Here is a 23,839-nt window from a genome sequence, read left to right as displayed (position 1 = left end):
CCAGCACTCAAGGTAACGCCCAGGTCTGAGGAAATTATCGTGGCGATGCAAAGGGGCAGGCAGGAGCGCAAGGCTCCGTCTCTACCCAGATGTCACTGCATTTCTCGTGGATGCCTGGCACTGATGGCAGGGATGAACCACGGGGATAACCCACGGGGATAACCCGCGGGGATAACCCACTCCCACAGCTCCACAGGATACCCCAAAATGCCGTCCCCAAGGCAGCCACACCACGGTCACACCACGGTCACACCATGGTCACACCAGCTCCGGGTGCCGCGAGACGCTGCTCAGAGCCCACCTCAAACCCCAGGCTGTTTGCAGAGGGGTGGTCCCGAGCCCCCCAGCAGCAGCGACTGCAGGTGCGGGATGAGCTCGGGATGTGCTCGGGATGAGCTCCAGCCCCAGCCCCTGGGCACATCTCAGAGGCACACCGGGGTCGGGCTGCGCACCGACGGCCCGAGGGCGGACGCACGCGTCCTGGGTGCCCTGGAGAGCAGCGTGGCTCAGCGAGCCTTTAATTAGGAGGAGGCCACAAATTAACGAGGACAAAGGTACGACGCGAGCCAGCTCTTAACAAAATAAATTAGAGAAAAATAAAACCCGCAGCTCCTCTCGCAGCCCTCCTGCTCCCCGTGCCCCCCATCCCGCCCGAGCACAAAGCCCCCAGTGTGCGCGTCGCGGCCGCAGGAAGCAGAAGCATCAGGGTTCTTCTGGGGGAGAGATAACTACAATCACAGAGAGAGGGCAGGGGGCTGGGAGCAGGGAACAAGGAACAAAGCCACTGGAAGCTGCTCTGATGTCAACAGGTTCTGAATCAGCGCTCCCCCCACGGGGGCCCTGAAACAGGACCAGCTGGGGAGAGAGAGACCTCGAATTCCTGCATGAAAGGGTTTTTTTTTTTCCTGGGTTATGCTGGAGACATTACACAAGTGTATGTTTTCTATAGTCATATATTTCCCCCTCTCTCTAAATCTCTATTCCAGACCCGGGGGCAGGGACTGCCGGCAGCTCCAGCGCCAGCCCAGGTGGGCCTCCAACATCTCCAAAACCCAGCCCGCGGGGGCTGGCTCCCACTCCTCCCCGCAGGTCCCCTGGGGCTGGCGCATCCCTCAGGGCTCTGACGAGCACAATCTGAGTCCCTTCACCCACCCCAAACACCCGAGGGCCACCATCCTGGGGCTGGGTGCTCGGCCAGGAGCCCTGCTCAGGTCCGTGCCCCACAAATTCCCAATCCCCGTGGCTGCTCCCAGCACGAGCGAGCTCCCGGTTTCGGCCCCGTCCCGGTAAGCTCTGGGGCTGCCCCGGCACCTTTCAGGTGACCCCCGGCCCGGGGACGAGGGCCGGATCCGAATCCAAACGCCCCCGCAGCCCTTGGTGCTCGGATCCATGCCGACCCCGGGGCCCTGCTGGAACAGCTGATGTGCGCCAGTCGCATTAATTGGTTTAGCAGACGATTAAGAGAGGCGGTGAGTTGTCTGGGACAACCGGACCCGAGGAGCGTTTTCTCACCGAGATCCCGCTGCCGTCCACACGGGCAGCCTCCAACCCTTCCCAAGGCGTCCAGCAGAAAGCCACAGCCCTGGGTGGGCAAAGGGGCTGCGACCCTCGGGCAGGGCAAACGGGGGCTCTGCCTTCATGTGAGGCAGACCCGACACTCCCTTTGGCTGCCCTGAGCACCAAGCCACCAAAATGAGCAGCAAAAAGAGCGGTTCAGGGCAATCCCTGTGCAGAGGCAGCGCCGTTTGACCACGCTCCCTCCCCTGAGTTTGCACTGAAGCCAACAAGGAGAGAAAAATCCATCCTGCCATCTCACATCCATATTAAAAACACCACCAGCACGACAAAAAGCTTTGTGGGGGGGTCCTACCTCCTCATCCGAGCTGTCCTCCACGTATTCATCCTGGGCAAGCCGACGCTCCTCTTCGGTCAGGAAGGGCCCGGCCTCCAGCTTCCTGGGAGCCCCTTTGACCTGCAGGGGAAAAAAAAACAGCTCGGTAAATCCCTCCAAATGAAGCCCTGAGCTGCTGTGCTCTCTGCAGCAGCCTCGGCTGGGCCACGAGGCCTGGAGCTGCCCCCAGTGCCCAGCGGGTGCCGGGTCCGAGGCCACCGCGAGCACTCGGTGCCGCGCACGCGACCCCTTGCTCCCAGCTCCTTGGGGACGCTGCATCAGGAGGAAGGAAGGAAAGGAGGAAGGAAAGGGCTCGTTAAGCAGTGGGCAATTCTGCTCGTTGGGGACTTCATGGACAAAATCATCACCTCCTCCTGAGGACAGGTTGCTGGAGCAGCCCCGACAGCTGCTCAGCGTGCAGAATCGCATCCCCGCTCCCTGGGCTCCAAACCTCTCCGGTCCACGGCCCCCACACCACAGCCCCCTTCCAGATGGGGACCCCCAGACCAGACCCAGAGCAGGGACAGGTCTCAGGAGCACCAGGAGGTGATGGCCCCGTCCTCACCACCAGCCCCGGGTGAGGTCGGTGTGGGCAGTGCCACCTGCAGAGCCCCAGGTCCGCTTCTCCCGCGTGCGCCCTGTGCGCACAGCCCCTGCCCGCCTGGGGTCATTCTGAGCCTGGCGCAGGATTTAGGGTCCCTGAGCTCCACAAGGTGCCTGCCAGCCCCCTCCTGCAGCCCGTGGAGGTCTCTGCTGGCAGATCCCTGGCACTTTGATGGCTCCGTGGTGTGCCCCACGCAGAGCTCCGTTCCCCCTGCTGGGCTCCACCACGTTTGCGCTCAGGACCGCGGAGCTGCTGGACGAAGCGTGCGAGATCGGGGGAAGCACCCACGACCCCAGCAGCACCACCTGAAGTTACTGATGAGTTTCAAAGCGATGAGTGCTGTTGGAGCCACTCTGAAGCCCAAATTCCTTTGGCAGAGAGGCCCGGGGCGGCAAGGCCAGCGGGATGGAGATGGCCACGTGTGACACGCCGGGCCAGGCGCCTCCGTCCGCGGTCACCCGCGGGGCACCGCGAGCAGCCTCGGTCCCCAGGGGATCCCCACGCCTGCCCTGTGCCAGGACGGGGGCTCGGACACCGCGGGGCCACGTGGCAGAGCCGCGGTCAGACAGCGCCGGCCGCCAGGCTTCGCCCACTCGCTGAGCTGTGTGGGTGCCGAGCGAGCGGCAGATCCTGCCCTGCAAAACAGATTCGCTCCCCCCCCCTCCCCGGCTTCGCCACTCGGGGTGGGGGTAGGGGGAGAAGGGGGACCCTGGCTAGATCGGGTTTACGGGAGGATTCGGAGAAATAATCGGAAAAACAGCCCCAGAAAACGTCCCCCGCGGGAGCAGTAAAGCCCGCGCAGTGTGTGATCACCTTCTGCTGGACGCGCGGGGAGCGGGGTGGGAGAGAGCCTGGAAAATCCTGGGCCGGCAAGAGGATGAGATTACTGCAAAAACAAAGGGCTTTATTAAAAATTTTTTAAAAAGGGGAGATTGGAGATAAGTTTTTTTCCAGGCTTTTGGCGCTACGAGGGCTCTGGACTTGAGTTTCCATCTCTCCCTCTCGTCTCCCCCTCACCCGCCACCGCGACGAGAGGGGAAGGAGCCGGGGCCGCGCTGCAGGGCCCTGGGGCACCGAGGAGCCAGGACCCCCACGGGGGGCTCACCCCAGCCAGCAGAGCCCACCCGAGGCTGTGTCTGTGGATTGAGGGCATCTACAGGCAGGTCAAAAAAAACCTTCACCAGGAAACCTTTCAGAAAAGCTTCGCCAGGAGAGCAGGGAAGAGCCCAGCGAGGACGTCGCTCGCACACCCAGCACGCTGCTGGGACGCACCGAGCCCTCCAAAGAGGGTATTTTACCCCAAACCAGGACTCCTAAGGGGGTTTCAGGCACCAGGATCCGCCATCCAACTCCTCCTGCAGGCGTGCCCAGCACCCCTCTGCTCTGCTCTGCCCGGTGCCTTTCCCCACGCCGCAGCTCAGCACCGTGGGAGCCGCGTTTCAGGCACGGGAGCGCAGCGACCGCTCCTCTCCCCAGCCCTGCAGCGGGCTCGTTCCACCAGAGGGCGGCAAGCCGTGCCGGACACACTGCCAAAATCCAGCAAAACCCCCCCAAAACACTCCCCTGGCACCCCACACCACGGCCAGGTCTCAGGGACAGGGGCTGCGCGCTGAGACCCGCGGCCTCCTCCTGCCCGAGCGCTCCCCGTGCGCGCTGCCCCAGGTGAGCTCAAGAGAAGAGCTTGGAGAAACCCCAAAACGGGATCCCTGCGCTGAACCACACGCAGAGGGGCAAGGAGAAGGGGGGTGCTGCCCACAGCCCCATCCACGGCACCCCACGCCATCGAGGCTGAGCTTTAGGGTGGCTGGATGCAGGCGGAGCAGGGGACACGAGCCCCGGCTGCCCCAGGAGCCTCACGGCACCGCTCGGGGCAGGTCTGAGCCACCAGGCACAAGGGGAGCAAACCCTACAACAAGCTCACCGTGCTCCTGGCTGCCAAGAGGTGGAAGAAAAGGGCTGGAAGGTGGCTGAAAGCAGCAGGAGCCGCGCTGGCTCCGCTCCCCCCCGGCGCAGAACCTGCCCGCCTCCCCCCGCACAGCCCTCGGCGCGCTCCCACGCAGTTCCCCCCAGGTTCTGGAGAAGAGATCAGCAGCTCCTGGCCTGCGATCCTCCAGCGGGAGGGGAGAGGTCCCAGCAGCCGTGGAGGGGAGCCCCCCAGCACCGCGGCAGGGGGATGAGGATGGTGGCAAGTGCCCAACAGGAGGGTGCCAGGCAGGTTCGGGAGCTGCCACAGCCTCTGCCAGCCAAAACGCCCGTCAGCAGCAGGGTCAGGAGAGGGGCTGCGAGGTTTTTCCTCTGTTCAGGGCCAGCAGCGGGACCTGGATGCGTGGTGCCGAGCCCGGAGCTCGCTGAGGTCGAGTGGTGGAGGTGGGGAAAGGCACGCACCCGCTGCGCACCCCGTACATCCTCCTTGGCTAAGGCAGGACGGCACCACCGGGTGCTCCGCTCCCCGAGGAGCTGCAGCCCCTGCCTCGCACAAAGCCAACCTGCAGGAGAGCAGGGCTCGTGAAGAAAACGAAGACAGAGTGGCCAAAATGAAGACAGAGTGGCCAAAATCCTCCTCGTTGAGCAGGGTCCCCAAGGAGCCCGTAAAACCACTAAGCCTGGTGGCAGCTGTAGGGCCAAGCACGGGTTTCCCTCGCTGCCGTTTTGTTTTCAGGGGTTTCCATCCTCCAACAACCTCTTGCAGGGGACCAAGGGGGTCCCAAATGCTGTCACAGCGCCTGCAGGTGAACACGGGGACGCCTCCGCTTGGAGCTCAGACGTGACAGGATCCAAATGGGCGCTTCCAGAAGAAGAGCAAGGACAGGGTTTGTGCCGGGGCCAGCCTCAGGGGATTCCATGAAGTTTTTCACCCCGAGGGCAAACGTCCATTTGAAGGTGGTGCAGGGGGGGTTTCCTGGGGTAGGAAGGCAGCACGGCACCACCTCAGCCCACCAGGACCCCTCCCCAGGGTGCCAGGAGCGGGGCCGGGCAGCGCAGGGGCTGCCGAGGAAGAGAGGCCAGCGCTGGAAATCATTAGGAGGAAATCCAAGCCGACAAGGACAGCCCAATATTTACACAGCCCTGCGGACCAGCAGGACCCAAAGGTTGTGGGCATCGTCTCCAGAGCCCTCAGCCCTCCTTTTGCTTCTCCTGTTTGCTCCAACACAAAGCTCCTGCAGGAGCACGCCCAAATGTGCAGAGAGCAGCAACGCCCCGGACCCGAGGATCCCTGGAGCCAGAGCTGGTGAATTTGGCACCAGTGGGGGTCCCTCGTGCTGGGGGGAAGATTTGGGAAAACGGAGGAGCCATCACCAAGAGCTGTGTCTGTCCATGGCTGGGGCTGGCACCGCCTTCCTGCTGCCTGCTTCCAGCCGGACCTGATGCCCTTGGAGGTCTTCGCCATCCCAAATGACTCCACGATCCCGTTCTGTGATGAAGCAGCGACCCCGGTGCCTGCGGTCAGCTCCTTCTGAGCCCTGCACAGCCTGGCGTGGACATCCATAATTCGAGTTTTGAGAACGAATTTAGCAAAGGCAGAGGAGCCAGCCTCCGGGCAGCGCTGCCGGTCGGGTGCCTTTTCCTGGGAGGTTCTTCCTTGCAATGCCCGACCCCACACTGTGCCTAGCATCCCCGGGGGATGCAGGTGCCAGGAGGGAGCGCAAGGGGCTCTGAAGGCACAAGCAGGGGGTGAGCACTCACCTGGGCACATTTGGTGCCCTCCAGGTCCTGCCCTGTGCCAAACCCCTCGGGTACGGCCACAGGGAAACCTCCGAGCCGCGGGTGTGCGACCCCGAGATCTCCTGGTGCCCACGTCCAGCCAAGAAAAATGAGCATCAGGAGCCAGGAAACTCGCGTGGTTTAGGGAATTGAGCGCTCTGAGGAGCAAAACGGCACCGGGGAGCCGAGCTGAGGGTCCCCAGGGGCTGCTGGAGGTGGCATGGGGACGGGGACACCCCGAGGGGGACAGGGACACCCCAAGGGGGACTGGTGCTGAGCGGGGGCACAGCAGGAGCCGCGCGTTAGGGCAAGCTCCAGCGTGAATTTGTCACCAACCTTTGCGCCCAGCTCGCCTGGAACCGGAGGACACCTCTAAAATAATTAAAAATGGTAAAAAATAATGAAAAGCAAGGAAGGTGTCCACGAGGGAAGCGTCAGGAACGCGGGCTCCAGGAACAAACGGGCAGGGGGGTCCCTCCTGCCCCCAGGCAAGCAGCTGTGGGGCTGCCCCCGTGGTGGCTGCCCCCAAATAACGGGGCACAGGGCATGGGGCTCGCAGCCCCCCCACCCCAAAAAGCCCCATCCCAGCCCCGTTCCTCACCCGTCCTGCAGGGGCTGTGGTGCTGCCAGGCTCTTCCTCATCATCATCCTCATCCTCCTCATCTTCATCCTCGTCGTCTTCCTCCTCCTCCTCGTCTTCCTCTCCGCTCCCCTCCTCCTCCTCCTCTTCCTCCTCGTCCTCGCTGCCCCCCCAGCTCTCGCTGTCGCTGCCCCCCAGCCCCCAGCCCCCGCTGGGCTCCGGCTCCTCGGCTCCGGGGCTCGGCGCCTCCTGGGGCTGCGGGACAAAAAACGGGAGGGGGTCAGGGCCGGGCACCGGGACCGGGGCACCCCGGGACCCCCCGGTAACCACGGTGACCCCCCCGGTAACCCCCCAGTAACCATGGTAACCCTATGATAACCCTCCCCGGTAACCATAGCATCCCCCGGTAACCCCCTCAAATAACCATATGAATCCCCGGTAACCATGGTAACCTCCCGGTAACCCCCCGGTAACCACGGCAACCCCCGGTAATCCCCCCGGTAACCATGGTAACCCTCTGGTAACCCCCCGGTAACCCCGGTGCCCCCCCGATAACCCCCCAAATAACCGTAGCAACCCCCGGTAACCATGGTAACGCCCCGGTAGCCCCCCGGTAACCATGGTAACCCCCCGGTAACCCCCGATAACCCCCCGATAACCACGGTAGCCCCCCGGTAACCATGGTAACCCCCCCGGTAGGCCCCCGGTAACCCCGGTGCCCCCCCGGTAACCCCCCAAATAACCGTAGTAACCCCCGGTAACCATGGTAACCCTCTGGTAACCCCCGGTAACCACGGTAACCCCCCGGTAGCCCCCCGGTAACCATGGTAACCCCCTCCCGTTCCCCCCCCTCCCCACCTCCGCCATGCCGGTGCCGCGTGCGCCGCCGCGCTCCTCGTGCGCCGGGGTCAGAGGTCACGGCCCCGCCCCCTGCCGCCTCCTTCCGCCTTCCGGGCCCGGCTCCACCTCCGGGGGGGCGGAAAATAACGGGGTGGGGGGGGGGGGGGGGAGGGATACCGGAGGCAGCGGCGGGGTCAGAGGGCAGAGGGCGCGCGGCCCCACGCGCATGCGCCGCCGCCACCCGCCCAACTGAGGGGGCCTCAGGAGGAAGGCGGGGGGAAAACCAAGCGAGGCGCGGGCGCGCATGCGCAGCACCCCCTTTCCCGCCGCCTCTCTCCGCGTTGGGGGCGTGGCGGAGGGGGCGGGGGCGGCGCCGCGCATGCGCGCGGGCGCCCCGCGCCGAGGGGGGCTCGTCCCGGCGGCGTCCCAAGATGGCGGCGGCCATGCAGGGCCCCGCGGGCGGCGCTGCGCAGGCGGCGGCCGGGCCCCGAGGCGGCGGCGGGCGGCGGCGGCGCTGAGCCCACGGAACCCGGGCCCCGAGGCCTCGACGGCCATGGAGGGCCCCGGCGGTGCGGCGGCGGTGGGCGCCGGGCCCGGTGGTGGCGGTGGCGGCGGCGGTGGCGGCGGTAGCAACGTGCCGGCCTTCCTCACCAAGCTGTGGACGCTGGTGGAGGACCCCGACACCGACCCCCTCATCTGCTGGAGCCCGGTGAGCACCGGCGGAGGCCAGGCCGAGGCCGCGGGGCTCGGGTCCCGGCAGCGGGCGAACGCCCGCTGCCGGGACCCGACCCCGCGGCCGAGGCCCTGGCGTTTTCCCGGAAAAAAATCCTAATTTTTTAATGTTTTTAATGGTTTTCTCGTCAGTCGGTAATTAAAAGAGGGTGTCAGGGGGTCCTGAGGGGGTTTTGTGGGAGGTGAGGTGGGAATGAGGGGTGTGAGGGGGAGTTGGTGAGGAGAAGGGGGAAATAAGGGGGAAAATAGGTGAAATAGGGGGTAAAAAAAGGTAAAAATGGGTGAAAAAGGGGATGAAAAAGTAAAAATGGGTGAAAAAGGGGGTAAAAATGGGTGAAAAATGGGGTAAAGCTGCATGGGGTGGGGGTGGGTGGAGGTAGAGGTGGGGGTTGGGGGTGTGGAGGGTGAAGGGGTTTCAGGGAGGGAAGGTAGAGATTGGGGGTGGGGAGGGGGAATTAATGAGAAATTAATGGAATTGGTTAATGGAGTTAATGAAAAATGCAGGGAAAGAAGCGTCGGAGGAGGTAAAAGTGCACAGGGTGGGTGGTTGTGGGGTTATGCTTGGGGTTTGGGGGGTTGGGGGTGTGGGGCCTGAGGGGATTTCCATAGGGAAAAGTAGAAATTGGGGAGGCGTGAGGGGAAATTCATGAAAAATGCAGGAAAATTGGCATCAGAGGAGGTAAAACTGCGCGGTGTGAGCTTGTAGTTGGGTTTTGGGGGCTTGGGGGTGTGGGTCCTGACCGGATTTCAATAGGGAAAGGTATAAATAGGGGGTCTGTGAGGGGAAATTGGTGCAAAAAAACAGGAAAATGAGAGTTAAATGGGGTAAAACTGCATGGGGTGTGAACTTAAAGTTGGGTTTTGGGGCTCAGGAGTGCGAGTCTTGAAGGGATTTCCACAGGGAAAGGCACAAATTGGGGGTGTGTGAGGGGAAATCGGTGAAAAAAGCAGGGAAATGAGTGTCAGAGGGGGTAAAACTGCACGGGGCGGGGGTGGGTGAGCTCCTGGTTGGGCTTCGGGGGCTCAGGAGCGTGGGTCCCGAGGTGCTTTCTGCAAGAAAAGGCACAATTTGTGTGTGTGAGAGGGGGAAATCTGTAAAGAAAACGGGAAAAGAAGCGGTGGAGGAGGGGAAAGTGCGCAGGGGGTGTGTGTGCGGGCGTCAAATTGGGGTCTGGGGGTCAGGAGTGGGGGTCCTGAAGTGCTTTCCATAAGGAGGGGCACAAAATGGGTGTGTGTGAGGAGAAATTGGTGAAGAAAGCAGGAAAATAAACCCCAGAGGAGGTGAAGCAGCTGTATGTATATATATACACGTATATATGATCTTCTAACTGCACTTTTTTAGGGTGGGACCTTCAGCTTTTCTCTGTGGTGTCTCCTCTCGCCCCGCAGCAGCCCCGTGCCCTCCCCTGGGGCCAGCAGCGGCCCCAGGCAGCTCCGAACCCGTGTGGATCCCGAGGGGCTGAGGGGTGGGAGCCTCCCCAGGGCAGTGAGACCACCCCTTGGATGTCCCCCACTTGTCCCTGCAGCTTTTGGGTCGGTGGGGCCGCGCTCCAGGCCCCGAGGATGGAGCTGGTGGAGGGCTGGGGGTCCTCGGCTGCGGGATGGGGGCTCGGAGAGGCTCCTGCAAGGGGGAGCTCCACCACAGGGGGGGCTCCAGCCTGACCTGCGGGGCGGTGGGCTTTAAAACCAAGCAAAAAAAAACCCACAGCCAAAGGTTTGGGGTCCCCGAGGAGAAGCCTGACCCTGCCGGATCCTCCTGCCTGTCCCCGCACCCCTCGCTCCATCTCCTGCCCGGTGCCTTTACTGGGAGGCTGCGGGAGGCCCCGAGCCTGCTATCGGAACCAGCTGGGAGCTGCTGGTTTGACTGGGAGGCAGAGATAACGGCGGGCCCAGCCCAGGAGGATTTGGGGACGGTGGCAGCTCTGTGATGTTTTCACCTCCAGTTTTGGGGTGCGGGAGCTGCCCTCAGCTCCTCCTCTCACTCAGCTCTCCCCTTTTGCCCTCTGTTTTCACTGGCTGTGCCTTCTCTTGCTGTTGAGGTGTTTTGTGAATAAAAACCACAAAATCACAGAGCTGTAGGGGTTGGAAGGGACCCCCTGGGACCACCAACCCCTTCCCAAAGCATTTCCCTACAGCAGGCTGCCCAGGGAGGCGTTGGATATCCCCAAAGAAGGAGCCCCCCCAGCCTCCCTGGGCAGCCTGCTCAGTGCTCTGTCACCCTCACCATGAAGAATTTCTTTCCCATATTGGTTCAGAGCTTCCCGGGCTCAATTTTTTGCCCGTTACCCCTTGTCCTGTCCCCAAAAAACACTGAGAAGAGGTGGCCAAACCCCTCTGTCCCCTAACCCTCAGGTTTTTCCACCCATCGCTGAGATCCCGACGTCCTCGTGCCGTTTGTTGTGTCTCTGCCACAGCATCGGCTGTTTTTCCAGGGGGGGTCATGCCGGTGCCGTGTTGTAGGAACATCGCTTGGCTTTTGGGGCTAAATCGTGGCTTTTCTGCTCTCCCTCCCACCCGGGGCACCTCAGCGTGCCGTGACACCGCCGGGATCGCCCTTCCCATTTCGGGTGCTGGGAAATAACATCAAACTGGGGTTTTTTGTTGCTCTGAAGTCGTTATTTTCCCGGATTTCCCTGCTTATTTCACAGCCTCACAGACTGAGAGCCCGAACACGTGTAAGATCTGAAGATCTCACTCCTAAATTTTCTCCTCGCTGGTTCCCCAGGAGCTGGAGGAGGCGGAGGGGCAGTGCGGGGCGGTCAGAGGGAAGGAGCAGGAGCTGCAGGGCAAAATTGGGGTGTGAGCCCCCTCACCACAGCGCTGTGTGGGGCTGGGGGTGTTTGGGGCCATTCCATGAGACCTGTCCCAGCTCCGTAGCTCCCCAGATGGGACCTGGGCTCCCAGCTGAGCAGTTTTTGGCCCCTCAGCCTCAGCTCTTGGCATCACCAGGGGCTGGTTCAGGGCAATCTGGGGCAGTTTTTTTGCTTCTGCAGCCCCAAGGAGAAGCTGTTTGAGCCCCGGGGCTCTCCTGCGGGTTGTGGGGGCTGAGCTCGGTGTCCTGCACCACAGCAGGGACAGAAACCAGTAACGTGTGAAGAACTGGGGGTCTGGGAAGAGCCCCGGGGTGCCTGCAGCGCTGCGCTGGGGTCGGGTCTTTGGTGCTCTGACATCTCTGGGGTTGTGCCGCTGCTGGGGACGGGCCCCGGGGTGCTGGTGGTGCTGTGGGGGGCGACGTTAGCGGGGGGAGCTTGGTAGGGGGAGCAAATCCACGTCTTGAAATGTATTTGGAGCTCCTGCATCGTGGTGCCAGGACGAAAACCCTGTGCTGGTCAGCAGGAGCCACGTGCAATTAAACGGCACCAGGGACCTGGAAGCTGAACGGCTGAAACGGGGCTGAAACGGGGCTGAAACGGGGCTGTTTGTTGGGCTGGGTGATGTGCTCGTGGCGCACCCTTCACCTCTCACCACCTCCTGCTGCTTAAAATCCTCAGGGCCCCCCCCGGCCAAACCCGGGGCGCCGCATCCCGCAGGTCCTCACCCACCTGCGCGGCCCCGGGCGCGCCGAGACTGGCAGGAGGTGGAATCAGGTTAATTTGCTGCCAGATGTTGACATTTCCAGGCGGGCTTGCCGCGCCGCCTGCTTGCCATCGGTACGAAATCAAGCTAATTGGCACGGGGTGGGGAATTCACACATCTGCAGTCGTGCAAAATGGGGCTTGGTGGCGTGCGTAACCTCTCTCCTGGTGGAGCAGGGTGAGGGCGGCCGATAACATCTCGTTTTGTCTTGGTTTTTGTTTTTTTTTTGGCAGAGCGGAAACAGCTTCCATGTGTTTGACCAAGGACAGTTTGCCAAGGAGGTACTCCCGAAGTACTTCAAGCACAACAACATGGCCAGCTTCGTGCGGCAGCTCAATATGTGTGAGTATCCCCCCGGGGCTCCTTGCCACGATCCCAGCCCGCTGTGGGGGGCGTCGTGTTTGACCCAGGAGCGTTTTCTGCCCTTGCAGTTATCCGGGGGGACCCGGGGGTAGGTTTAAGGTTGGTTGTGCTGACAGGCAAAGCCACTGCTAACGCCAGCAACCCGTGCCAGACGTGAAGAACCTCGAGCTCTCGGCTTTTTATCTTGCCCTTCCCTGGGTGTGAGCCTGGGAGCTCGCCTGTCATTAATGCTGGCGGTGGCACTCCTTGCTGCTCTCCTTGCTGCTCTCCTTGCTGCTCTCCTTGCTGCTCTCCTTGCCACCTCCTAATGAAGCAGGAGCTCCTGGAAGGCCTCCAGCTGGACAGAGAAGCCACGAGTGACAGCTCGGTAATTTTCTAACCGCTTTCTCCAGGGGATGTTGCCGCCGGAGTCATGGAAAGCAGGCGCTGACTGAACTTGCTCGTCTCAGCAGCAGTTATTTTTTTTCCCCCTGGAGCCATGGCAGAGCTCTCGCCATCATCAAGCCTGATCCTCTGCTTCGAGGCAGGCTCAGCTCCCTCTGTCTCATCCCGGTGGCTTAGGGAGTAGCTTCACGAGCCTCCAACAGCCAGGATGCTGCGAGCTCCTCAGGGAAATGCCTTTAGTGTGAGGGTGGCTGCTGGACGTCTAACCCAAACCCTCCTTCTGCCGTTCAACCCCTCCTCTTCTTCCCTCCCTGCCAGGGGCATTATGGAGCGATTTATTCCTCTTTGAAGCAGGGATGGAATCATCAGGCTGCAAAAGACCCAAAAGATCACCAGGGTCAGCCAGCACCTAGCACAAATCCACCACCAAACCCATCCCCGAGCACCACATCCACACCTCTTGATTTGCTTGCGTTATAAAAGGGAAATGCCTGGAACAGAACCTGAGTTTCTGTGCGTGGTTTATCAGGGTTTGCTTGTTCTGCTCCCCCCCAGGTGTGTGGTTATCACTGCTTCATGCCGAGCTCTGCCCTTCTGATGCCTGCTCGCAGCAGCATTCAGCTGGATTTCCATGGGGCAGCCTCCGAGCTGGTGCTCAGGCTGAGTCCACTTACCCTGCTCCATGCAAAACCAGAGCCAGGGCTCGGAAATCCTCCAGAAGGGGCACGTCCTGTGCTCCGTGCCCACGGCCTTTCCTTCCAGGGATCGCTGCAGTGGCTGGAAGCTGGCTCCTAGCACCACAACATCGGGTGATTTCACTAAATCACTTCCTGCTGCAAGTGCAGGAAGCTTTTTTCCACCCGCAGCTGTGTCCTGACAAACACAAATAACGCTTGCAATTTGTCCTAGCGGCTCACGGAAGAGCTGAGATCAAAAACCACTTGGCTCCCACATGGGGTATCTCAGAGACGTGGGGATGGGGTTTGGCGGTGGACTTGTGTTAGGTGCCGGCTGGCCCTGGTGATCGTATCGCCCTTTTCCAGTCTTACAATTCTTTGATCCCAAGTTTTGGGGACAGCTGTGACGAGGCTCCCACATGGGCAGCTCTGGGACAGCCACAGTCTGAGGCACAAAACCCGGAGCTGCTCTGGAAGTTGGGGCAAGCGCTGGGGTCAGCACGTTGCCCCGAAGGCTGGTCACTGCTCTGGAGTGATCCTCGGTGTGTAACCAAAACCGAGGCTCTGTCTCCTTCCAGGAAATATAAATCGGATTTCCGAGTGCTGTTTTGAATAAACTGATAGCAACGTGAGTGAGAGTAGGGTGAATTCCAGCGCAGTTTGTTATTTTTCTTACTTCAGTCAGATGCCACAGTGGTCACCCCCTCTGGCACACCGGTAACACTCGCACAGGTTTGTCTCCAAAGTACAAATAGTTTTATTAGCACGAGAGCTGCTGGGCAGTGCTTCTTGCACCGTGCATGTGGCCAGCTGCTTTCAGAAGCCACTTTATTCCCCGAATAAACGAAATGTAAGACCTCTGGGATTGCATGGAGCGTGTGCTAAGTGTTGCAGTCTGCCTTTGGTGGTGCTCCTGAGAAGAAGCTCTGTGGAAATGCCTCTTCCCTTGCCTCCATCTGCGCTGAGAAGGCGAGGAGAGGTGCTGTGTGCTCGTGTAACCACAGCGTCCTGTGGCTGAGGGCCTTGAATCGGGAAACAGGAAGGTTAATTGGAGACTTTTGCTTTAATTCCTTTAATTTCAGCCTTTCTTCTTGCTGCCCCGTGCTGTCAGCCAAATAAACAAACGTTGGCTTTGTGAGAGCAGCAAAAGGTGTTTTTCAGAAGGGTTCTGGGACGTAGGAGTGGATCCTGCTCAGATCCTGCTTTGCTCTGTGGTTCAGGGCAGCGGCTGCGTGGCTCTGCCCTCCTGGAGAGGACCAGGGGCAGTGGAGGACTCGTGCCACTTGTCAAGGAGGCCTGGCATAGCCTCCATCAGGTTGAGTTCCTCGTTCCATGAAGCATTTTTAGGGGGAGATGTGTTAGGAATGGCACAGTGACCGAGGGCTTAGGCAACCAAGGGGAGCTCGTGCTTGTTTCTGCTCTCTGACGTTCATATTTAGCCCATCGAGCTGTTCTCCAACCATCTACCATTTAATTTGCAGATGGCTTTCGAAAGGTGGTGCACATTGAGCAGGGAGGATTGGTGAAGCCGGAGAAAGACGACACCGAGTTCCAGCACCCGTACTTCATCCGAGGCCAGGAGCATCTCCTGGAGAACATCAAGAGGAAAGTAACCAGCGTAAGTTTCTGCAGAGCATCTTTCGGGAAAGGTTTTGACAAACTGTCTGAAAACAACGCGTTGGTTGGAACAGCATCGGGGTGCTCTGGGGGCAAGGGTCCTTGGCACCACTGGTGGTGAGGTTCTGGCAGCAGCTCTGCTTGCTGCCTCTGCCCTCACACAGGTACAAGCTGCAGCACCATCCTGCTGATCTGCTGCCCCCAGATTCCTGCTGCCATTCCCTTCTGTTCCTGGCTCCCTTTCTCACCCATCTCAGCGTTGGGTTTGTTGTGGTGCTGCTTGCACTTCCCTCTGCCACACACCACCAGCAGAAAGCAGGCAGCGTTCGGGCCTTACAAACCAGCCTCTCTCTGGAGCCAGTACAAATATTGCCTTATTTTCCCTTTTTTTTTTATGGACAAGTAGCATCTGCTTGGGTTTGGCTGGGCAGAGGCAGGTTTGCTGTGTCCCCTGGAGGGATGGAAGAACAATTGCACCTTTCAGGAAGAGGGAGACTGATTGCTAGTTAAGCTGCAATCCCTGCTTAAATGCTCCAGGGAATGTAAAACGTGTCCGTGCAGCTTAACGCCCAGACACGTGGAGAAGTGTTAGATGTGGTAGTGGAGGCAGGAAAAGGAAAGGTAAGGTGCCTGAGCTACTGCAAACGTGCTAACCGCTGGTGTCTCCCAAGCCCAGACCTCTGCCCTCTCCCTTTAAACTCACAGACTTTTTTTACAACTGCCCCAGTTCTTGAAATTCAAGCTGCTGGCCACGCACTGGTGGCAATGGGTGGTACTGGGGTTCCAAAAATGCTTGGGGATGCCCCAGGGTAACCTGCTGGTCCTGAGCACGGGCTGGAAGACGTGGTTTAGTCAAACGTGGTTTATTCACTCTTAGCCAAGTATTAATCAGAGCAGCGCGTGGAGAGCAGCTCGCTGCCTGCCTCTCCCAGGCTGCTCTCAAATAACTGGATGCCGTTTGCGCTGAGCCGTTCGGTTCCTCTCATGAAACACGCCCGGGTGTCACGCCTCGGGAGTGTTTTATCAACAAGAAAATCATCTGCTCGGAATCTCCTCAGCTGCTTTTGTGCTTGTGGTGGAAATGATGAGGATGGCGAGCGACCGGCCGCGGGAGGAGGCTCGCCGCTCTGCCTGCAGGCCCCTGCTGCAGCCAGCTCCTCTGCCTTCTGCTCCTGCTTTGCTTCCACAAGCCAGCTAATGACTTCCTTAATTGCTGAGAGCAGCGTTCAGCTCACTGCACACAGCAGACTTCTGAAAGTGTGCAAGAAGGATGTCCACTGCCTGTCTGCAGCACAAACGCACTCATCTTTTAAGGTTTTGGGTTATCGTAGATAAGTCTTGGTCCATCAGCTCTCCAAAGGCTTGTTCTGAGCAAACAGCTCCTCCACAGGCCTCTGGTTTTACCTGAGCACAGCTTGTCTGATCCAAAAGGATGATGTTATCAGGCTGCAACAGAATTTAATTTTGCAAATAACGATTTGTGTGCAGAAAGCTTTCACTACAGATGACCACTTCTCATCCCTCACCACAACGTACGCCAGTGTGAGCACGGCGATAGCTCTGGCGAGGGGAGGTGTTTAATGGGTGGGGAGATGGGATCAGGACCAACCTGGATGCTTAAACAACCGTTTTGTAGGAAGAAAACCCCACTGACGTCTTCCTTTCCATCCCCAGGTATCCAGCATAAAGAACGAGGACATAAAGGTTCGGCAGGACAATGTAACCAAGCTGCTGACCGACATCCAGGTGATGAAGGGGAAGCAGGAGAGCATGGACTCCAAGCTGATAGCCATGAAGCAGTATGTATGTGGGGAGGGGATGGCAGGAGATGCAGGAGAATTCTCTCAGTAATTTCTGCCCTGAACACGTTATGTTTAATCCCTCATCTGCTGGCAGGCTCGCTGCCACTGCTTGCGCTCTGTTCCTGGCCTTGGTTGTCTGGGGTGCAGCCTGGGTGATAAAAGGCTTCCTGCTTAGAAAGCAGCAGGACGGGGGGTGGAGGGGCAGGACCTTTTGGGCACCATCAGAACCCGTTAGGGATTGCAGACCTCAGAGCTGCGATCCCAAACGCAGTGTAGGATCTGCTCTGCTCTGAGCTGTCAGCGGGAACGGCCGTGGAGACCCCAGAGCTTCCATCCCTGCCACGGGGCTTTCGGTCTGAAATTTCAGGCAGTGCTCAGTGCTGGATTGTTCCCTCGTGCTCTGGTTTTCTGCCTTACCTTCTGCTGCACCGTGGTGCTGTAGTCCTTTGGGGTGATGTCTCGTGTCCCGTTCTTCCTCCAGGCTCGTGAGCTGTGCCCTGCACCCCGTTCAATTGGGGCTGGATGCAGCTCCCCAGTGCTTGCTGTCATGCTGGGGACACAGCAAGTGGTGTCGGGGCACTGCTGTGGCTGTTCCCGTGGTGGTGGTGCAGCGGTTTCGTGACCTCACTGAGGTTTGTCGTCTCCCCCAAATCTCCCGGGTGCCCAGCAGGAGCTGCAGCCCTCCTGGAGCAGGCTCTGGGTGCGATCTGCCAGGCGGGGGGCTCGCGCTGAGACTTCAGGTTTAGGCACTCGATGAAGCTAACGAGCACGGGGATGTGGGTGTCCGACTCCCTCGTGTACCCTCACAAATCCTGGTTTAGAGCTTTTTTTTTTTTTTTTCTAATTTGCCTGTCTACAAAGTGGAGTGAATCATTCATCAATGAGTTTAATTTATGCTCAGCTGCTTCATCCCTGCCGTTGTTCCTGAGGAATCCTGTGCTGGGTGAAGCAGGAGGGCACGGTGGGGATCTCAGAGGGACAGTTGCACTGCGAAAAGCACGGACTGTGGTTTTTGGAACACGCTGGAGAGAACCTGCTTCGTCTCCAGGGTCGTTCTAGATGATTCCTTTCACCTTCTGTTTGCCCCAGGTACGAGCACACAGCCTTACCTCTAGGCTGGGCTTCTCTTCAGGCTCTCTGCAAGGGCAGAGAGAGAAGTAGCTTGTCCTCCGAACGTGTTCCCAAATAGCAGCAGGTAAAACATTTGTGCACCGTTATCGATATTGCAGTTTTGGGGGTCTACAGACAGCAGAGGTGGCTGCTTCCATTTTCCCTTTCAAGTGAAAGGGAAAATGTCTTGTAAGACACAAATGCCTTGTTAATTGTTGTAAATGTCTCTTGAGCAAAGAGATTCAGCCTTTCCTAGCATGGCTTTGAGTGAAAATCTCGTACGCAGCCAACCCTGGATAACCACAACTCCACCTTCATAGAGCAAACTCAGCGGGCTTGGAGCCAGCTGTGCTCCTTTCCTAAAAACAAAAAGGAAATCTTCGTTAGCCACCCAGCACTCATACAGCTTCTGTCAGATGGGCTGTCAGGGCTGTGCTGTAACCCGGCCGGCAGCTCAGCACCACGCAGCCCTTTGCTCAGCCTCCCCCTTCCCTCTCTGGGATGGGGGAGAGAAATGGGAAAGTGAAGCTTGTGAGTTGAGATGAACACAGCTTATTAAGACAGGAAAATAATAATAACAACAATAATAATGATGATAATAGTGCTACTACTACTAATGTGCACAAACAAGTGATGCCCAATGCAGTTGCTCACCACCCGCTGACCGATGCCCAGCCTAACCCCGAGCAGTCCAGCCCCCCACCCCAGCCAGCCCCCCCTATCTATTGCTCAGCATGACCCCATAAGGCATGGAATACCCCTTTGGGCACTTTGGGCCAGCTGTGCTGGGTCTGTCCCCTCCCAGCTCCTGCTGCACCCCCAGCCTGCCCGCTGGCAGGACAGGGTGAAGCTGAAACGCCCTTGGCTTGGTGTGAGCACTGCCCTGCAACAAGTAAATATCAGCATGTTCTCAGCACTCTGCTCATCCTAAATCCCAAACACAGCACCCTACCAGCTACGAGGAGGAAAATTAACTCTGCCCTGGCTGAAACCAGGGCATTCAGCACGCTTTGGGATGGTGCCTGTAACCCTGTGTGAGGATGAGCGCCTTCCTAATGCGCTGTAGGTCTCCAGGCTGCGTTCCAGCTGCTCCGCTGGCTCAGGTCAGAGCAAACATTAGCATTATTAATTATAAACGGCCTGTAAACCGCTAGGTGGAGTGCACACAGCAGGACTTGGAGCTCTGCTGCTCGCAGGGAGCTGGCAGCCCCTCTCTGAGCAGCGCGGCTTCCCCGCTCCTGGCAGGGGGGTGCTCACCCACCAAGTGCTAGAAATATTTTGCACTTGTTCGAAAGCTTCTCAGGTGACTGGGCTCCTGCAAGATGATCAGAAGGAAATGTTCTGGGTGAAACTGTGACTTGTTGGTCCCTGGGTTGATACCCAGTGCGCCGGCGTGGTGCTGCTCCCATTTCCTCAGGAGCTTGTGATTAAAAATTTCTTCCTGCTTCCTGGGCAATAATCCACCCCCTTCACTTCGGGCCAGCCCTTTTGGATCTGCAGCGTGCTTCGGAGCATCAGCTGCTTCTTGTCAGCTCATGGCTGCCACTTATTTTCTTGACAAGGTTTTTTAAGCGTTCTCGGGGGTCTGATGGCTCACATGGTGTTGCCTCTCTGCAGCCCAATCATTTCAGCTGCTCCATCAGCACACAGCGTGAGCGCTCAGCCTCCTTTAGCACCTTCATTCCATGGCCCACATGAAACGCTGCTGCCCGGGGAGCTCCCTGCTGGCTGCAGTCCTGCAGGATTCCTACCCCAGCTGAGCCACGGGGCGAGCACTTGAAGCAGGGACGAACACACACAAGTCCCGTGGCTTGTGCTTTACAGCCTGGATGATCTTCTGGTTTGGGGCTTGAAAATCTGATGCCACAAAGTTATGCTCTGGGACAATCTGAATGTCCACTGCTCCTCCCCGTCCCCCTTGCAGGTCGGCTCATCCCACCTTACAGATTCTGAGCAGCCCCATTCCAGGACCCCCCCGCAGGATCTGTTTGTCAGTCGGAGCAGGGTCGAGCACAGCAGCGAGGGGCCTGCCTGTGGCAGAGAGGAGCTGCAACCGCTTTGTGTTACCCCAGGCAGCCCCAGCAGTCCCCAGAGGGCTGAGGGTGCCTCGAACATAAAGCTGTGCGTAGTGCCTGAGCCACTTTGTTCCTAATCTCTTTCTTTTTTCCCGTCTAAGGGCACGTTTTGAGTGGGGGGTCTGCTCCAGCGAGCACCAGGTGTCCTTTATATCCAGCTGCTTTGTCGGCAGAAAGAAAGTTTACGATCGCAGCTTGTCTTCTGCCCAAGTAAGATCTTTGCAGCGTATTGAAAACGCACGTGGGCTGGGGCTAGCAAAGGGAAAGCTGTTTTGAGGGGCTTTGGTTTAAATTGGATACCGTCCTTGGCACACCCGATGCAATGCTCACGGAGAAGGCCGTTTTATTGCCCGGCTGTGAACAGCCCTTCCCAAATCTTCCCACGTTGATGGGCTTAGCTCACAAAGTCTGTCTGAGAGCCTAAGCACAGCTCCACTGTCAAACACGAATAATTTGGGTGAGTCTCTAGCTCTGGCAGCAAGTAGATGGAAAGTAGATAAGCTGAATTTGGGCAGTGAGACTGTTTTTTTGTGGTGTGTAAGCAGGACTGCGTTGTGCTCCCAGGCAGCTGAGGGTTTTCCAGCCAGGATATCGCTTCCCTGGGGTCTCACCTGGTTCCGTGCTCTCGGTTGGAAACAGGTTTGGGGGCGATGTGGTGGGCTTCTGCTTTTTGGCTCTCTCCTGGCGGATGCAAGTCCTTTGTCTTCTTCCAGGTCTTTTATGGGCCTCTGGAGATCTAAAACAACAACCACAGAGCTGTGCAAAACGTACGAGAAAGGCAAGCTACAGGTGACACAAACGTCTGAGGTGGCTGTGAGCTTTGGGGAAGGGCTTAGGATTTTTCATGGCCTCGTGCCCGTCTGCCTCGTGGAGTTACGGGCTGATTTCACCGTGGCTCCTTCATCCTAGTTACCGCACGGAGCAAGATGTGCAAAGAGAGCAGATCTCAGCCCGAGGAGCAGACAGCCTGCGGCTCCCTCACCCCTTGCTGAAGCACAGAGTCCCCTTCGTTCTGGCGCAGGAGCATCCTGTGGTCATGCTCCTCTGCTGCCCTCCCCGGCTCTTCCAGAGGGTTAACCATTTTCCAGGGAATGCCTCTTTCCTTGCTGATGCCTTTCTCCTGCATGTTCCGAAGTGAAATTTATTGGAGCATAATGAAGACATCCCCTCCGGGCACTTCTGGGTGGATGGAGTAAGGCACGGTGAGGTCTCCGTCACGCAGCTTGTTGTAAAACATCCTTTTTGTTTGTTCTCAAACATCCTCTCCGTTTCCCTGCTCCCTAAATCCTGGCGTCTCACGCAAACGTGCCACAGGAGGGATTCTTCCAAGGTGCCACCGCGTGACATCGCACGGACACCTCGGGGACTGCAGCTCTTCTGCTCCCCCAGCCAGCACGAGGAATTCCTGGTTATTTAACATCTTCCCTGAGCTACTCGTGCCTCGGGCAGGGCTGGTTTCCCTTTGCAGCACCCCCGGCAGTCCCGTAGCAGTGGCACAGCTTGGCCAGGGCGGTTGTGAGCGGGCTGCCTGCAGCAAATGGTCCCGCTGCAAAGCGCTGCTGCGTCGGCTTTCACGCTTCGTTTACCAGCAGCTTTTTCTCACGTGAGAATTTCTGATGGGGAAAGCGTTACTCTCGGCGTCTTTCCTGTTTCTCAGTGCTTTCACCTTTCAGCATTTCAAGGTTTGGAGAGCCACGGGGGGCCAGCTCGGGAGAAATGACCGGAGGCCCGGCTCCAGCGGCGCGGGGGAAGGCGTCCGCTCGAGCTCTGCCCTCGGTCGGGGAGGCAGTTGTCGTCCCGAGGCGTCGGCAGGCGAGCAGTGGTTATTAATTACACTCAAATTTGAGCAGGTTACTGACCTGGAATTTCTGCAGTTGCTTTTGGCTTCTGTTCTGCTTTCTTAGCTTCTGAAGCTGCGACTCGTGTAAGCCAAATGTTTCCTTCTGGGCTTTTAAAGGCAGAGCCGTGGAGGTTCCGTACTGACGGCTGCAGTTGGGGCTGGCTCTCGCCGTGCCACGCGTGCTGTGCCCAGCTCCTGCCCGAGCTCCTCGTCTCCTGCAGCTCTGCTGGGGATTTCCAGCGTGGAAAGACCCTCGGGCATCATTTTATAGGTGTGTGGCTGCGCTAGGGCTGCGCGGTGCCACCGCGGTGTTACCCTGAAGTGCCGCAGCGATCGCCAGCGTTGATGCAGAGCGAAGCGAGCCTGATGGCGCACTGCACGGGGAGGGTGGTGAGGCCAAGGCAGCATCCCGAGCAGGGACAATGTCACCGTCCCCCAAAATTCTCGTTCCCAGACTCTGCTTTGATGGGAGGAAGGAGCAGAGCCCTGCGGGGCGCAGCACCCACCCCTCGCGGGCAGGACGGCGAGGCGGGCAGGGCAGCGCGCCCCTTCCTGCTGGTTCCTCGGCTCAGCTCGAGTCCCGGGGGAGCCGGAGCGTATCCGTAAGTTTAATCTTAACCAGATTGTTGAGAGCAGCGAGCGAGCCGTGGTGTCTGCACCTGTTTTTATCGCTTCTCTCCACAGCTCCCTCCGGGACCGCGTTGGCTTGGTGCGCGGAGCTGTGCCGTGGGACGCTGAGCGCACTTCCTCCCGCCCGGGCTCTGTTTACAAGGCCCCGCCGCTTTTACAAGGCCCCAGTTGCTAACAGAATTTAAAAGTTGAAATTTCTCTGGGTGAAAATAAATCCGAACAGACGCAAGGACTTGGCCTTTCGCGGCGTAATTCCTCTTCACCAGAATTAGTTTACCGTATGCAAGCCCCCCGTAAATCATGGCAAATAATTTTGACCCGTGTAACTTTCTTTATGGTTTCAGGGTTCCAAAAGCAACATATATATTATCGTTTGACACTGACCTGAGGGGATAGAGCCTGCATTAGAACATTTGTTGAAAAGATTGAATCCATCGGTGCTAGGTGAGAGAAAAGCTGAGCTAGGACATAACGAAGCCAACGAGGTGATAGCCAAGTTTAGTCACCGTGCCTCATTAATGGAAGCCCTCCCACCTTCGGGGACCGAGGCGCTCCGGTTAAAAGCTGCTTGGAAATCGTCTGGGAGATGAGTAACTGCGTGGCGCTCCCCAGCCTTGCAGCCCCTCTTCTCTCTTCACCTCCCCTCGGCAGCTCCGGGAGCGCGGCGGCGTTGTTCCGCCTCTGCTGCAACTGGCGCGGAAAGCGTGGGGCCCAGGCTGCACAGCGAGGACGTGAAACCCGTGAGGGGATCTTTTGTGAAATCGCTGGCCAGATATTTTCAGCGTTTTACACCCCGCTTTATGAGCCCGCAAGACCTCGTGCGCCGCGCGCGGTCGGTGCGAGGGGAGCTGGGGTGTCCGTGCTGCTCGGCGGCGCCCGCGCTGCTCCTCGCTCTGCCCTTCGTGCTCGAACCAAATTTAGGCTTTTGTGTGCTCTGCACGCGAGCCTGTTTATGTCAAAGGGGCTCTGGAGGCACCAGGGGTGTGTGCTGGGGAGCTTCTCGTCCCCGGGGGGAAGGAGCTTTGCTCTCCTCTTTTCTTTTTTGGGAGAAGTGGTGTTAGGATGGTTGCGGCGCTCTTACTGAGCACCTGCATGGGGTGGCTTCGTGGGGGCTCCACTTCTCAGCCCGCTGGTACCCGTCCCAAAGTAACAATTCACGATTTTACTTTGCTGCTGATTTCCCTTTTAACAATACGTGAGAATGCAGCACGGAGTTGAGTCACGGCACCCTCCTGGTTCAGGTTTGGAAGTGAGATATCACTGTCAAGGCGCGGGCTTCTGGAAGAGCTGCGGGAACCCTGGAAGCCTGGCAGTGCCTTGGTTTGGGGCATTTCGTGCCGCAGGGGCTCCCCGTGCTGAAGGAGCTGGCACTGGGGGACGCTTGGGCTCGAAGCATTCAAAACGGAGGGGCTGGAG

The 23,839-nt window shown here is 58.9% G+C and overlaps 2 protein-coding genes across 4 annotated transcripts in view; one reads left to right on the top strand and one right to left on the bottom strand.

Moving 5' to 3' along the window:
• Positions 1-7,659, bottom strand: part of BOP1 (BOP1 ribosomal biogenesis factor) — a 40,218-nt gene extending 32,559 nt beyond the window's left edge. The window contains exons 1-3 of the mRNA XM_084508554.1: positions 7,636-7,659; positions 6,799-7,032; positions 1,871-1,972 (exon numbers count right to left, since the gene is read on the bottom strand). Of these exons, the coding sequence (XP_084364680.1) occupies positions 1,871-1,972; positions 6,799-7,032; positions 7,636-7,644 (345 nt within the window). The 5' untranslated portion in view covers positions 7,645-7,659. The remainder of the gene's footprint in view (positions 1-1,870; positions 1,973-6,798; positions 7,033-7,635) is intronic.
• A 364-nt stretch (positions 7,660-8,023) lies between these two features.
• The window catches only part of HSF1 (heat shock transcription factor 1), a 36,903-nt gene continuing 21,087 nt past the window's right edge, over positions 8,024-23,839 (top strand). The window contains exons 1-4 of one of the 3 annotated variants that reach the window (XM_084508557.1): positions 8,024-8,326; positions 12,159-12,267; positions 14,831-14,967; positions 16,641-16,765. In XM_084508557.1, the coding sequence (XP_084364683.1) occupies positions 8,171-8,326; positions 12,159-12,267; positions 14,831-14,967; positions 16,641-16,765 (527 nt within the window). In that variant the 5' untranslated portion in view covers positions 8,024-8,170. The remainder of the gene's footprint in view (positions 8,327-12,158; positions 12,268-14,830; positions 14,968-16,640; positions 16,766-23,839) is intronic. The other 2 variants (XM_084508556.1, XM_084508555.1) reach the window with 2 other exon arrangements.

This window comes from Aythya ferina (genome assembly GCF_964211825.1).
Source record: "Aythya ferina genome assembly, chromosome: 2".
NCBI classification, from domain to species: domain Eukaryota; kingdom Metazoa; phylum Chordata; class Aves; order Anseriformes; family Anatidae; genus Aythya; species Aythya ferina.
The sequence above is the reverse complement of the archived record's forward strand: the minus strand, read 5'-3'. Positions and strand labels throughout refer to the sequence as shown.